Source organism: Arachis hypogaea, chromosome 9 (assembly GCF_003086295.3).
Source record: "Arachis hypogaea cultivar Tifrunner chromosome 9, arahy.Tifrunner.gnm2.J5K5, whole genome shotgun sequence".
NCBI lineage: Eukaryota > Viridiplantae > Streptophyta > Magnoliopsida > Fabales > Fabaceae > Arachis > Arachis hypogaea.
In genome coordinates this window covers 5,251,547-5,265,446 of record NC_092044.1, presented here as the reverse complement: position 1 = coordinate 5,265,446, position 13,900 = coordinate 5,251,547, and the positions used below count along the sequence as shown (strand labels likewise).

General features: G+C 35.8%; 1 protein-coding gene across 1 annotated transcript; it reads right to left on the bottom strand.

The window, feature by feature from the left end:
• Window positions 1–9,528: 9,528 nt before the first annotated feature.
• Window positions 9,529–12,830, bottom strand: LOC140175025 (uncharacterized). Its single transcript, XM_072201920.1, has 2 exons — window positions 12,180–12,830; window positions 9,529–9,573 (listed from the first exon to the last, which is right to left on the bottom strand). The coding sequence occupies exons 1-2, from the start codon at window positions 12,828–12,830 to the stop codon at window positions 9,529–9,531; spliced, it is 696 nt and encodes a 231-aa protein (XP_072058021.1).
• Window positions 12,831–13,900: the final 1,070 nt, after the last annotated feature.

Genomic DNA, 13,900 nt, shown 5'->3' with positions numbered 1-13,900 from the left:
CTAAAATGACTTATCAGGAGAGATTAACGGCGCTATGGGAGTCGTCAGATACCGCCATGAAGACGTCGATGTTGTTATGCGGAAAACGTCACTGACGTTTTGGCCAAAACGTGACGGACGTTTTGTTGTGCATGATCGATACGTGACAAGTCTCTTTCTTTCTACACGTTAATCAAAAAATCAATCCTCTTCTTCCTTCATTCTTTCTTCTTCAATTGAGAGTCTCTATCCCTATTATTCTATTTTGTTGGAAGAACAAAATTGAAAGTTGACATTTTATTTACACCACAATAAAAAAATGGCAACCAGTCAAAGACAGAAAAAAGTTAGTATTTTAAACATTTTATTAGTAATTAATTAGGATTAATTCTATTTTTTTGAACTAAAAATTTTAGAAACAAATAATATATAATTTTTTTACATTAATTTTTTGTTAAGTAGATAAATAAATTAATTGTTAGTTGATTAAGAATAGTTAAAAAATATATTTTCTTTGTTAGCGTTGATAAATTGTTGTTAGTGTATAGTATTAGTTAGATGTTAGTATATATTTTTTAATTTTAGTTTAGTTTAATTATTTTTTTTAAAACAGAAATTTTATTAATTTTAGTTTATTTTATATAATTTATTTGAAAAACAGTTCGTTTTAGAATTTTAGTTTTGTTTTTATTTTTTTTGAAAAACAGACCTTTTTAGTAATTTTAGTTATATTTTAAATAATTTATTAGAAAAACATAATTATTTAATAATTTTAGTTTTATTTAAAATAATTAATTTTAAAACAGAATTATTTATTTAATTAGGATGTAATTTTTTAGTGATTTAGGTTTTTAGGTTAAAAGTTGACTAAAATGTTCAATTCAGAGCATCTCGATACAAATATATTCTCAGTGTTGCTTGCGACATTTCTACAAATCATATGACCAATTAATCCATGGATCAATATAGAAGTGAATTTGGCGAAATCAATCAAAGGACCATCATCCTTCTACCTATATCAAGAACTATCATCCTTCTACCTATATCAAGAGACACCATCTTCCTATTCATCTCAAATACCATCAGATCTTGAGCTCCTCATGAAAGAATGCCTACATGATATAAAGACAAGTGTCAAAAATATAGAGAAACATGTGCAGTCAATTATCAAGTCACAGGAAGAGGAGCAAGTAAATTTCTTCTCAAGAGATATAATGCAAGATCCTATGGAAGAAAGTGAGGAAATCAATTAAAGGAGTTTATACTCCAGTGAACTAAAGAACTTTTCATCCTCACACATGGAAGAAAAGGAAGATGCAAAAATAAAAGAGGAAGATGCACCCACAAAGGAGGAAGATGCACAACCTCCCATGCCCTTGGTAAGTAATGAAGAAGAGATTGAATTAGAAGAAAGCTACCAAGAGGAAGAGGTTGAAATTGAGGAAGCTTACAAAGAAGTGGAAGAATTCAAAGAAGAACACAAGGAAGTGTAGCTTGCAAGACCTCTCCCAAAGCCATCACCATCCAATACAACATTCAAGTGGGTAAAATTCCTATCCTTAACCTTTACTTTCCCACTTGAATATGGGCTACTAGAGACGGATGGTCAACTTAAAGCTCTTTGTGGCATTAAGAGTAAGAGAAAGATGGTTAGTGGCAAGAGTTGTCAAGCAAGGTTCAATATGGTTGCATGCTCCAAATTGAAGTGCAATGATTGGTGTAGAGCTCAATTGAATGGATCTAGAAGGTTGTTTGGATGCCTCTGTGAGAATTCAGACCGCTTGCTACCCGACGAGAACAATGGTGATACACAAGAAGACGGGTGTAAAATCAAGATTTGGGACCCTGGAATTCATTCCCACAACCAACACCCATTGGGTCTTGTCACTTGCTTCAACTTGCTCAAAGGCGTTAGATGCATAGTTTGGGATCCCGATAACCATTGGAATTACAAACATTGGTGGAGATTCCTGAATCAGTACAAGAACAAGCCACCATGACAAGGAGCTCACCGCATGTCCAACTTAAGGACTTTAACTAAAAGTGCTTGGTGGGAGACAACCCATCGTGGTATGATCGTTCTTTTTCGTATCCTTAGTTATTTTCTCATTTATTTTATTTTTATTGAGTTCTTACTAATTTTCAAATCATGCAGCTATTTTTATCATAGGAACCGAACACCTCTAGCTATAAAAAAAATAATAAATAAATAAATAAATAAACGTGCACACGACGCGAAAGCGTCGCTGACGCGTACACGTCAAAGGGGTGTGCGTGAAAAATAAAAATGAACAAAGAGTTGCGCGGGAGTCGCGCAAGAATGGAGCATTTCGCACAAACAAGCCCATGCAATCGCGTACCCCACGCGTTCGCGTCGTTGGTGATTTTCGGCATCCACGCGGGCGCGCCACTGACGCGGACGCGTGACCTGCAAAATCGACGCAAAAGAGTGTTTGGATAGAGAGTTGTGCTGGCTTGGGGCAAGAAGTGTGTTAAAAGCACAAATATGGTCACGTGGACGCGAGCATGACGCTAACGCATCATTATGAAGAATGCGCGACCCACGCATACACGTGCCTTACGCGCACGAGTCGCTTGCGCCGCCCAGTTTTTCTTTTTCTCTCTCTCCCAATCCTAATTCTCTCTTATTCTTTTATCCTTTTATTTTTCTCTCCTCATAATCTTCGTCTCTTCTATTTTCAGTTCTTCTTTGCTTGAGGACAAGCAAACCTTTAAGTTTGGTGTTGACGCTGCGCTTATTGGTTTTTTCTGGCACAAAAGGGAGGCGAATCATCTTCACGGAGGAGCACAACCTGAAGAATAAAGCGACCGCTAGGATAACTAAGGTGGTTGAGTTCCTTTCATATTTTTTATTTCTCCCCTCTTTTTCTATGTTATGTTCCAGTTATCTGCTATTTTACTTTGTTTGTTGCATGATCTTTTATTAGTTAGAATCCTAGGATTAGTTTTCTTTTAATTGCTTTAATGCTGAAAATATGTTTCATGTACCACTCACTGAACTTGAATCTAAAAAAAAAGAAAAGAAGTGATGTATTGCATGAGAAATTGAGTCTAATTCTAAGAATAGCCTTATTTACTTAAATATGTTGGTATTTTCTGTGATTTTTTGAATGCATGATATGAACAGTGCATATTTGAATTTAAATCAAGAGATGTTGATGTATAAGGAACAGAAATTTAGAAAATTATTATGACTTCTCTGAATTAAAAATAAATTTAATCCTTAAAAAAATAATTAAAGAAATAAATAACAAGGTCCAAGGCTCTGAGCATCAATGATTAGGGAGGTCAAGACATGATTAAAAGCTCAAAGAGTTATTTCCCTAGTCATATGCTTGTGGTGTGATTGTGTCAAGTAATCTTTGAGACAGAACACTTAGAGTCGAGATCAATTGCATTTAACAGAGTATGCCAAAGGCTTTGAGCACCACTGTTTGGGAGTAACTAAAAGAAAAATTAGAACTCAAAGAGAGTTCCCCAGTTAAGTGCTTATGGTATTTCTGTGTCAAGTAAAGCTTGAGACAAAACATAAAGTCACGGCTAGGCTCAAGGTGCAAAGCAACAAAGAAAAATAAATTAAAGTGAATTTTGCTGTGTTCAAGGATTAAACTGAAATATAAAAGATCAGAGAATTCATAATATTATCCGGATTCTAATTCCGAATGACATTAACATTCTTCTTATTCAAAGGATTGTGAGATGCCAAACCTATTCAGGATTACAGTTATAAATCCCACTATAAAAAGAGACATGAGCTTAATCAAATTCTCATTCTCATGCAAATTCACATCGTAAGCTTAGATTAGTTTTGGTTGCTTGAGGACAAGCAACAGTTTAAGTTTGGTGTTGTGATGCGTGAGCATCTTGTCTATTTTTTCCTAGTGAATTTGCACTTAAATTGTTGAATTTAATAAAGAATTAATTATATTTTAGCCACTATGGATGCTATTTTGAGTTTTGGGTAATTTTATTTATTTTAGGCAGCATTCAGCAGAATTTGACGGAATTTCTGCAACACAAGAATCAAAGGAGATGGTTGCGAGGAGCGACGCACACGCGTGCGCGTGATCTGGAAGTATCCATGGCGACGCGTGCGTGTGACTGACGCGTACGCGTGATTTGAAGATTTGCTCAGCGACGCGGACGCATGACCGACACGTCCGCGTGACTTGCGGAAGAGACTATCGACGCGTACGCGTGACTGACGCATACGCGTGACATGCGCCACGTGCAGAAAATGTAAAAACCGCTGGGGGTGATTTCTAGGCCCCATTTTAACACCCAAGTTAGGCGCAAATCCAGTGAAGCCAAGTGGTCCCCACGTTACAAGACACGGAGTAGTTAGTTAATTCTGATTTAAATTAAAATTTGATTTTAAAATAGGAAAATATATTATTTTAATTTAAAATATTAGATTTTAAATTAATTAGGATTAGTTATAAAAAGGGAAGACTTCTCTTCTATTAGGTGCATTACATTAGAGGGATTCCATTAGGGAATTCTATACAAATTTATATTCTGAACTATGAGCAACTAATCCTCCACTGTTAAGGTTAGGAGCTCTGTCTATTTGTATGAATTTATTCGTTTGATCTTTCTAATTTAATCCATGTTTAGATTTATATTTCAATAATTGTTTTCGCTCTTTACTTTATGAATATGGGTGGAACGGAAGTATGACCCATGTTCTAATTGAGTTCTTATAAAACTTGGAAAAGCTCTTTACTTGAACAACAGCTTGAAAACATATTATACTGAATTTCTAATTGTTTGTATTTAACGGGATATGTGACATATAATCCCTTTATTCTTTGGATAATTAGAATTCTTTTGGCATATAAACTAGAAATTGATCATCACCCTCTAATTGGAATTAATTGACCAAGAAATTGGCAGTTAATGAATTTTAGAAGAGACTAGGAAGGTCTAAGGAATTAGGGTCTAGTCATATATAGTTTGCCATGAAATTAAATCTTGCATGATTAAAATAGTTAGTAAGAAAATAAATCTGGAAAAATAGATAACTCTGAAATCTTAAATATTTTCTCTAATATTTTATTCCCAACTTATTAATATGCCTGTCTTTGATATTCTAAATTTACACTTAAACTTTTTGAACATCTCAAAACCAATTTCTGCTTGCCTAACTAAGCTTATCACTCAATAACTATTGCTTAATCCATCAATCCTCGTGGGATCTACCCTTACTCACCTAAGGTATTACTTGGTACGACCCGGTGCACTTGCCGGTTAGCAAGTGTGGGTTATAAATACCGCATCAAGTTTTTGTGACGCTGCGCTTATTGGTTTTTTCTGGCACAAAAGGGAGGCAAATCATCTTCACGGAGGAGCACAACCTGAAGAATAAAGTGACCGCTAGGATAACTAAGGTGGTTGAGTTCCTTTTATATTTTTTATTCCTCCCCTCTTTTTCTATGTTATGTTCCGGTTTTCTGCTATTTTACTTTGTTTGTTGCATGATCTTTTATTAGTTAGAATCCTAGGATTAGTTTTCTTTCAATTGCTTTAATGTTGAAAAGATGTTTCATGTACCACTCACTGAACTTGAATCTAAAAAAAGAAAAGAAAAGAAGTTATGTATTGCATGAGAAATTGAGTCTAATTCTAAGAATAGCCTTATTTACTTAAATGTGATGGTATTTTCTGTGATTTTTTGAATGCATGATATGAACAGTGCATATTTGAATTTGAATCAAGGGATGTTGATGTATAAGGAACAGGAATTTAGAGAATTATTATGACTTCTCTGAATTAAAAATAAATTTAATCCTTGAAAAAAATAATTAAAGAAATAAATAATAATAAAAGCAAGGTTCAAGGCTCTGAGCATCAATGATTAGGGAGGTCAAGACATGATTAAAAGCTCAAAGAGTTGTTTCCCTAGTCATATGCTTGTGGTGTGATTGTGTCAAGTAATCCTTGAGACAGAACACTTAGAGTCGAGATCAATTGCATTTAACAGAATATGCCAAAGGCTTTGAGCACTACTGTCTGGGAGTAATTAAAAAAAAAAATCAGAACTCAAAGAGAGTTCCCCAGTTAAGTGATTGTGGTGTTTCTGTATCAAGTAAAGCTTGAGACAAAATATTTAAATTCACGGCTAGGCTCAAGGTGCAAAGCACCAAAGAAAAATAAATTAAAGTGAATTTTGCTGTGTTCAAGGATTAAACTAAAATATAAAAGATAAGAGAATTCATAATATTATCTGGATTCTAATTCCGAATGACATTAACATTCTTCTTATTCAAAGGAGAGTGAGATGCCAAACCTATTCAAGATTACAGTTATAAATTCCACTATAAAAAGAGACATGAGCTTAATCAAATTCTCATTCTCTTGCAAATTCACATCATAAGCTTATATTAGTTTTGGTTGCTTGAGGACAAGCAACAGTTTAAGTTTGGTGTTGTGATGCGTGAGCATCTTGTCTATCTTTTCCTAGTGAATTTGCACTTAAATTGTTGAGTTTAATTAAGAATTAATTACATTTTAGCCACTATGGATGCTATTTTGAGTTTTGGGTAATTTTATTTATTTTAGACAGCATTCGGCGGAATTTGACGAAATTTCTGCAACACAAGAATCGAAGGAGATGGCTGCGAGGAGCGACGCGCACGCGTGCGCTTGATCTGGAAGTATCCATGGCGACGCGTGCGCGTGACTGACACGTACGCGTGATTTGAAGATTTGCTTAGCGACGCGGACGCATGACCGATGCGTCCGTGTGACTTGCGGAAGAGACTATTAACGCATACGCGTGACTGACGCGTACGCGTGACATGCGCCACGTGCAGAAAACGTAGAAACCGCTGGGGGTGATTTCTGGGCCCCATTTTAGCACCCAAGTTAGGCGCAGATCCAGTGAAGCTAGGTGGTCCCCACATTACAAGACGCAGAGTAGTTAGTTAATTCTGATTTAAATTCAAATTTGATTTTAAAATAGGAAAAGATATTATCTTGATTTAAAATATTATATTTTAAATTAATTAGGATTAGTTATAAAAAGGAAAGACTTCTCTTCTATTAGGTGCATTACATTAGAGGGATTCCATTAGGGAATTCTATACAAATTTATATTATGAACTATGAGCAACTAATCCTCCACTGTTAAGGTTAGGAGCTCTGTCTACTTGTATGGATTTATTCGTTTGATCTTTCTAATTTAATCCATGTTTAGATTTATATTTCAATAATTGTTTTCGCTCTTTACTTTATGAATATGGGTGGAACGGAAGTATGACCCATGTTCTAATTGAGTTCTTATAAATTTGAAAAAGCTCTTTACTTGAACAACAGCTTGAAAACATATTATACTGAATTTCTAATTGTTTGTATTTAACGGGATACGTGACATATAATCCCTTTATTCTTTGGATAATTAGAATTCTTTTGGTATATAAACTAGAAATTGATCATCACCCTCTAATTGGAATTAATTGACCAAAGAATTGGCAGTTAATGAATTTTAGAAGAGACTAGGAAGGTCTAAGGAATTAGGGTCTAGTCATATATAGTTTGCCATGAAATTAAATCTTGCATGATTAAAATAGTTAGTAAGAAAATAAATCTGAAAAAATAGATAACTCTGAAACCTTAACTATTTTCTCTAATATTTTATCCCCAACTTATTAATCTGCCTGTCTTTGATATTCTGAATTTACACTTAAATTTTTTGAACATCTCAAAACCAATTTCTGCTTGCCTAACTAAGCTTATCACTCAATAACTGTTGCTTAATCCATCAATCCTCGTGGGATTGACCCTTACTCACGTAAGGTATTACTTGGTACGACCCGGTGCACTTGCCGGTTAGTAAGTGTGGGTTATAAATACCGCATCAAGTTTTTGTGACGCTGCGCTTATTGGTTTTTTCTGGCACAAAAGGGAGGCGAATCATCTTCTCGGAGGAGCACAACCTGAAGAATAAAGCGGCCGCTAGGATAACTTAGGTGGTTGAGTTCCTTTCATATTTTTTATTCCTCCCCTCTTTTTCTATGTTATGTTCCGGTTTTCTGATATTTTACTTTTGAAGGTTGTGGTAGGCTTAGAGAAGGGGGGGTTGAATCTATGCCTTTCTTTGATTTGCTGTTTTCACCCCTTTTTAGAGCAAAGTTACAAATCTGATTCTGTTTGAATTCAGTAGCGGAAATTTATGAGACAAATTATTTTTGTCTCATGAATATCAGAAAACAGAACATGACAGAGAAGAAAAAGCTAACACCAGCATATATCCTGGTTCGGTTGCTTTGTGCTATGCAACCTACATCCAGTCTCCTCCACAACTATGGAAGAATTTCACTATAGTTAACAGTATTACATACACCAATTTCACACTCAAGTTCTAACCTAACTTGACATTGGCTATGCTAACACTCAACTATTCACTCTTAGTGCTAACCCAACTAAGAAAGGGATACCAAACAGGTACAAGATATAAGACACTTAGCTAACCTAAAGAAATCTGAAAATAACTCTAGACTTTTCTCTAAAGTGTATCTCTCAGCTTTTTTCAATTCTTGGCTTTTTCTCAAGCTTTCTCACAATGCCTTTTCTCTCAAGAAATTACAGAAAGATAAGCTTAGAAAAATACATTGCAAGCAGTAAAACATGAAGGAGATTGACTACATCAACAGCCTCTGTGCTATGTGAAAAACCAGATTAGCAAGCCTCTGATTCAGTTCTTCATACTGGCGGAATGCACCTTTGATTAGGTTACACTGTCCAGTTAGTTGAACTTCTTCAAAGAGCTCTCTCAGAACAAACACCTCAAGTTTACTGGTTATCTCTCCTTGCTTCAGAATGAACAACAAGCTTCTTTTTATCTCCTTGCATGTTCCTTGGTTCTTCTTCCATGGTCAACATCTTGAGCCTTGAGCTTCACTTACCCACTGGCTCACTTTTCTTCTTTATCATCAAAGTAGAACCTTTCCTTCTAACTTTTCCAACTTGACCGAAAGTCATGAAGGAGTAACCGAAATTGCTTTCCAATGGTCAACCAAATCTGAACCATAGAGATGCAACTTGGTCCCCAAGAATCTCTTGTGACCGTGGATTTGTAGCAGTGAAGAACAGAGATCAACTTTTTCTTGAATGCCATTTTCGGATAGTGCAGAGATTTGGGAAGAAGGGATGAAGATCTGATGCATGCAAGATGAGATGGATTACCTTTCTTAAGCTTGATTTAGCTTGGATTTACTGTTTTAGCTTCTGTGCTTCAAGCTTCACTCTTTCTCTCTCTTGCTTCTTTGATCACTAGCTTATGGATGAAGCTTTTTCTCTCTTTCTCTTTCTTACTTTTCTGATACTATGATTTGACTTGATTAGAGAAGTGTACGTTGCTACGGTGAGAGCAAGTGAGAGGGAATGAAAGCTTCAATCTTGTATGAAAAGCTTTGTGGGATGGATACGGGCTTGGATCCGGTTTTCATTAAGCCACCCGTTTGGCCCATTGGATCCTTTGGCTTTGATTCTCTTGGGCTGTGCTTGATTACTTATCCATCAGCCTTGCTATATCATTTTCATACCATTTGGACTGCTTGAGATTTTGTTGGCCTGTAATATGAAATAAATAATTAGTAATATGCCATTAAGATTGATCAACACTAATTATTTATTTTGCCCAAAAATAATGTTTGTCATCACTAATTAATTTATTTAATTTCTTAACTCGACAACTTTGTTTGTTGCATGATCTTTTATTAGTTAGAATTCTAGGATTAGTTTTCTTTTAATTGCTTTAATGCTGAAAAGATGTTTCATGTACCACTCACTGAACTTGAATCTAAAAAAAAAAAGAAAAGAAGTGATGTATTGCATGAGAAATTGAGTCTAATCTAAGAATAGCCTTATTTACTTATATGTGATGGTATTTTCTGTGATTTTTTGAATGCATGATATGAACAGTGCATATTTGAATTTGAATCAAGGGATGTTGATGTATAAGGAACAGGAATTTAGAGAATTATTATGACTTCTCTGAATTAAAAATAAATTTAATCCTTGAAAAAAAATAATTAAAGAAATAAATAATAATAAAAGCAAGGTCCAAGACTCTGAGCATCAATGATTAGGGAGGTCAAGACATGATAAAAAGCTCAAAGAGTTGTTTCCCTAGTCATATGCTTGTGGTGTGATTTTATCAAGTAATCCTTGAGACAGAACACTTAGAGTCGAGATCAATTGCATTTAACAGAGTATGCCAAAGGCTTTGAGCACCACTGTCTAGGAGTAATTAAAAGAAAAATCAGAACTCAAAGAGAGTTCCCCAGTTAAGTGCTTGTGGTGTTTCTGTGTCAAGTAAAGCTTGAGACAAAACATTTAAAGTCACGGCTAGGCTCAAGGTGCAAAGCACCAAAGAAAATAAATTAAAGTGAATTTTGCTGTGTTCAAGTATTAAACTGAAATATAAAAGATCAGAGAATTTATAATATTATCTGGATTCTAATTCCGAATGACATTAACATTCTTCTGATTCAAAGGAGAGTGAGATGCCAAACCTATTCAGGATTACAGTTATAAATCCCACTATAAAAAGAGACATGAGCTTAATCAAATTCTCATTCTCATGTAAATTCACATCATAAGCTTATATTAGTTTTGGTTGCTTGAGGACAAGCAACAGTTTAAGTTTGGTGTTGTGATGCGTGAGCATCTTGTCTATCATTTCCTAGTGAATTTGCACTTAAATTGTTGAGTTTAATTAAGAATTAATTATATTTTAGCCATTATGGATGCTATTTTGAGTTTTAGGTAATTTTAGTTATTTTAGGCAGCATTCGGTGGAATTTGACGGAATTTTTGCAACACAAGAATCAAAGGAGATGGCTGCAAGGAGCGACGCACACGCGTGCGCGTGATCTGGAAGTATCCATGGCGACGCGTGCGCGTGACTGACGCGTACGCGTGATTTGAAGATTTGCTCAGCGACGCGGACGCATGACAGACGCGTCCACGTGACTTGCGGAAGAGACTATCAACGCGTACGCGTGACATGCGCCACGTGCAGAAAACGTAGAAACTGCTGGGGGTGATTTCTGGGCCCCATTTTAGCACCCAAGTTAGGCGCAGATCCAGTGAAGCCAAGTGGTCCCCACGTTACAAGACGCGAAGTAATTAGCTAATTCTGATTTAAATTCAAATTTGATTTTAAAATAGGAAAAGATATTATCTTAATTTAAAGTATTAGATTTTAAATTAATTAGGATTAGTTATAAAAAGGGAAGACTTCTCTTCTATTAAGTGCATTACATTAGAGGAATTCCATTAGGAAATTCTATACAAATTTATATTCTGAACTATGAGCAACTAATCCTCCAGTGTTAAGGTTAGGAGCTTTGTCTATTTGTATGGATTTATTCGTTTGATCTTTCTAATTTAATCCATGTTTAGATTTATATTTCAATAATTGTTTTCGTTCTTTACTTTATGAATATGGGTGGAACGGAAGTATGACCCATGTTCTAATTGAGTTCTTGTAAAACTTGGAAAAGCTCTTTACTTGAACAACAGCTTGAAAATATAGTATACTGAATTTCTAATTGTTTGTATTTAACGGGATACGTGACATATAATCCCTTTATTCTTTGGATAATTAGAATTCTTTTGGCATATAAACTAGAAATTGATCATCACCCTCTAATTGGAATTAATTGACCAAGGAATTGGCAGTTAATGAATTTTAGAAGAGACTAGGAAGGTCTAAGGAATTAGGGTCTAGTCATATATAGTTTGCCATGAAATTAAATATTGCATGATTAAAATAGTTAGTAAGAAAATAAATCTGGAAAAATAGATAACTCTGAAACCTTGACTATTTTCTCTAATATTTTATTCCCAACTTATTAATCTGCCTGTTTTTGATATTCTGAATTTACACTTAAACTTTTTGAACATCTCAAAACCAATTTCTGCTTGCCTAACTAAGCTTATCACTCAATAACTGTTGCTTAATCCATCAATCCTCGTGGGATCGACCCTTACTCACGTAAGGTATTACTTGGTACAACCCGATGCACTTGTCGGTTAGTAATGTGGATTGTATAATACCGCATCACCTCCCACATAGCTTCATTCCTGAAAGGCTTGATTCTAGTGTCAATTCTGTTTGGGCAGGTTCTAGCAAGCAGAGGATGGTGGTCCGAATTTATTCTTGGGAGTACCTCAATCCGGGCCTCTGAAAAAGTGATTCTCCAATCTAAATTTGACAAGGCTCTGTCTAGGCGTTTAAAGACTCGCTCAAGCCCATCTCTAGCAGCTCCTTTCCAAGTGTATTTGTTTCCAATAAACCCCAAATCCATCACTTTGCATTCATTCATTCTCTTCTTGAATCTTCTGCATTCTTGGCTGTTGCTTTTGGAACCTCCTTTCTTTTCAGTGGGGTCTGCAATTTCATTGAAATCCCCAATAAGCATCCACGGTTCTCTCATGCCATTACCAATCTGTGTAAGTTGCTCCCATAGCTCTTTTCTTATGTTTTCATGAGGGCTTGCGTAAACTGCAGTTAGCCACCATTCTTCCCTTTGAAACTCCTTCACTTTTAGGTGAATATATTGTTGATGAGAGGCATTGATGCTAATTTGTAGATTGTCATCATCCCACATAATCCAAATTCCTCCACTATAGCCTCTAGCATGTTCAAAAAAAGAGTGTCGAAAGCCCAGAGATTTTACAGTTTCTTCAGCTTTTTTACCACTACATCTTGTTTCTACTAAGATCGTTATGTCAGGTTTATGATTCTTCTTCATTTCTTTGAGAGTACGAATCGTGGCTTTATTCGCTACTCCCCTAACATTCCATACTATAATGATCATAATTAAGCAGAGTAAGATAAAGAACCTGTAATGATCAACTCCACAGATCGAGAGGTGGGTCTAAGCCCCAATCATCATTTGTACATCCTCCACATTCTTGGGAGGTTCCATCTCGCCTTGGGCTACTTCCTGGATCACTTCATTTTCCACATTGAGTATGGCTGCAACAAGTTCATTTGGGTTGTCTGATCCAATTTCCATACCCTGTCTATCATCCACTCCCATGGGGTCTGGAGGTTTGTCCTCCTCCATCTCCAAGCCTGAAGAGGGAATATCTTGGGTGCTATTTTGGGTGCTTCCTAGGCTAGAGATGGCCCAGTTTTTTTGAAAATGTTTAGCTACATGTGTTTGGATAGTATTTGGAGTCATGGTTTGTTGGAATGGGGTGTGAGAGGTATGTTTTAGGCTAGTTTTATTTTCCTTCTGTGGGGGTTGCATATTTGTTTCTTTTTCTTTTTGGGTTCTTGGGTTGTTCTGGTTTTGGACTGGGTTAGGTATGGGTTGCATATTCAGAGTATTAGGGCATGAAGGGATCTTATTATTTAAGGTTATCTTGGCAGGGCTTTGGTTTTGGCTTTTTGGTGACGTTTGGTAGTGCTGCTCCCTTGCTTTTTCTTTGTCATTGTTCTTGGAACTTTCTCTTCGTACATCAATTTCTTCATTCCCATTTTGTACCTCCATGTTATCCTCATTGCTCAGAATTGCAAAACGTGATTGTCCTCCCACTTCCACTACATCCTTTCCTTTTCCTTTTGTTATTGTTGCACTATCCCCTGTTTCAGCGCCTTTATTGGTCCTTCTTCCACGTGTTTGCCTTTGAACCAGCATCCAAGGACCAAAGTTTTCCTCCGGAGTATTAATTACTTTCTTCCCCTTATTCTCAACCAAATTTTCAGCTCTACCCCTATCTTCAACCTCAGTGCTTCCCTGTGTTTGTCCTTCTTTGTTTGTTCCATTCTCTTCATTTGCATAATTTAATTTTGTTCTTTCTGGGCATCCTGCTTTCTCATGGCCGATACGACCACATTGAAAACACACTTGGTGTATCCCTTCGTATTCAACTGAGTGTT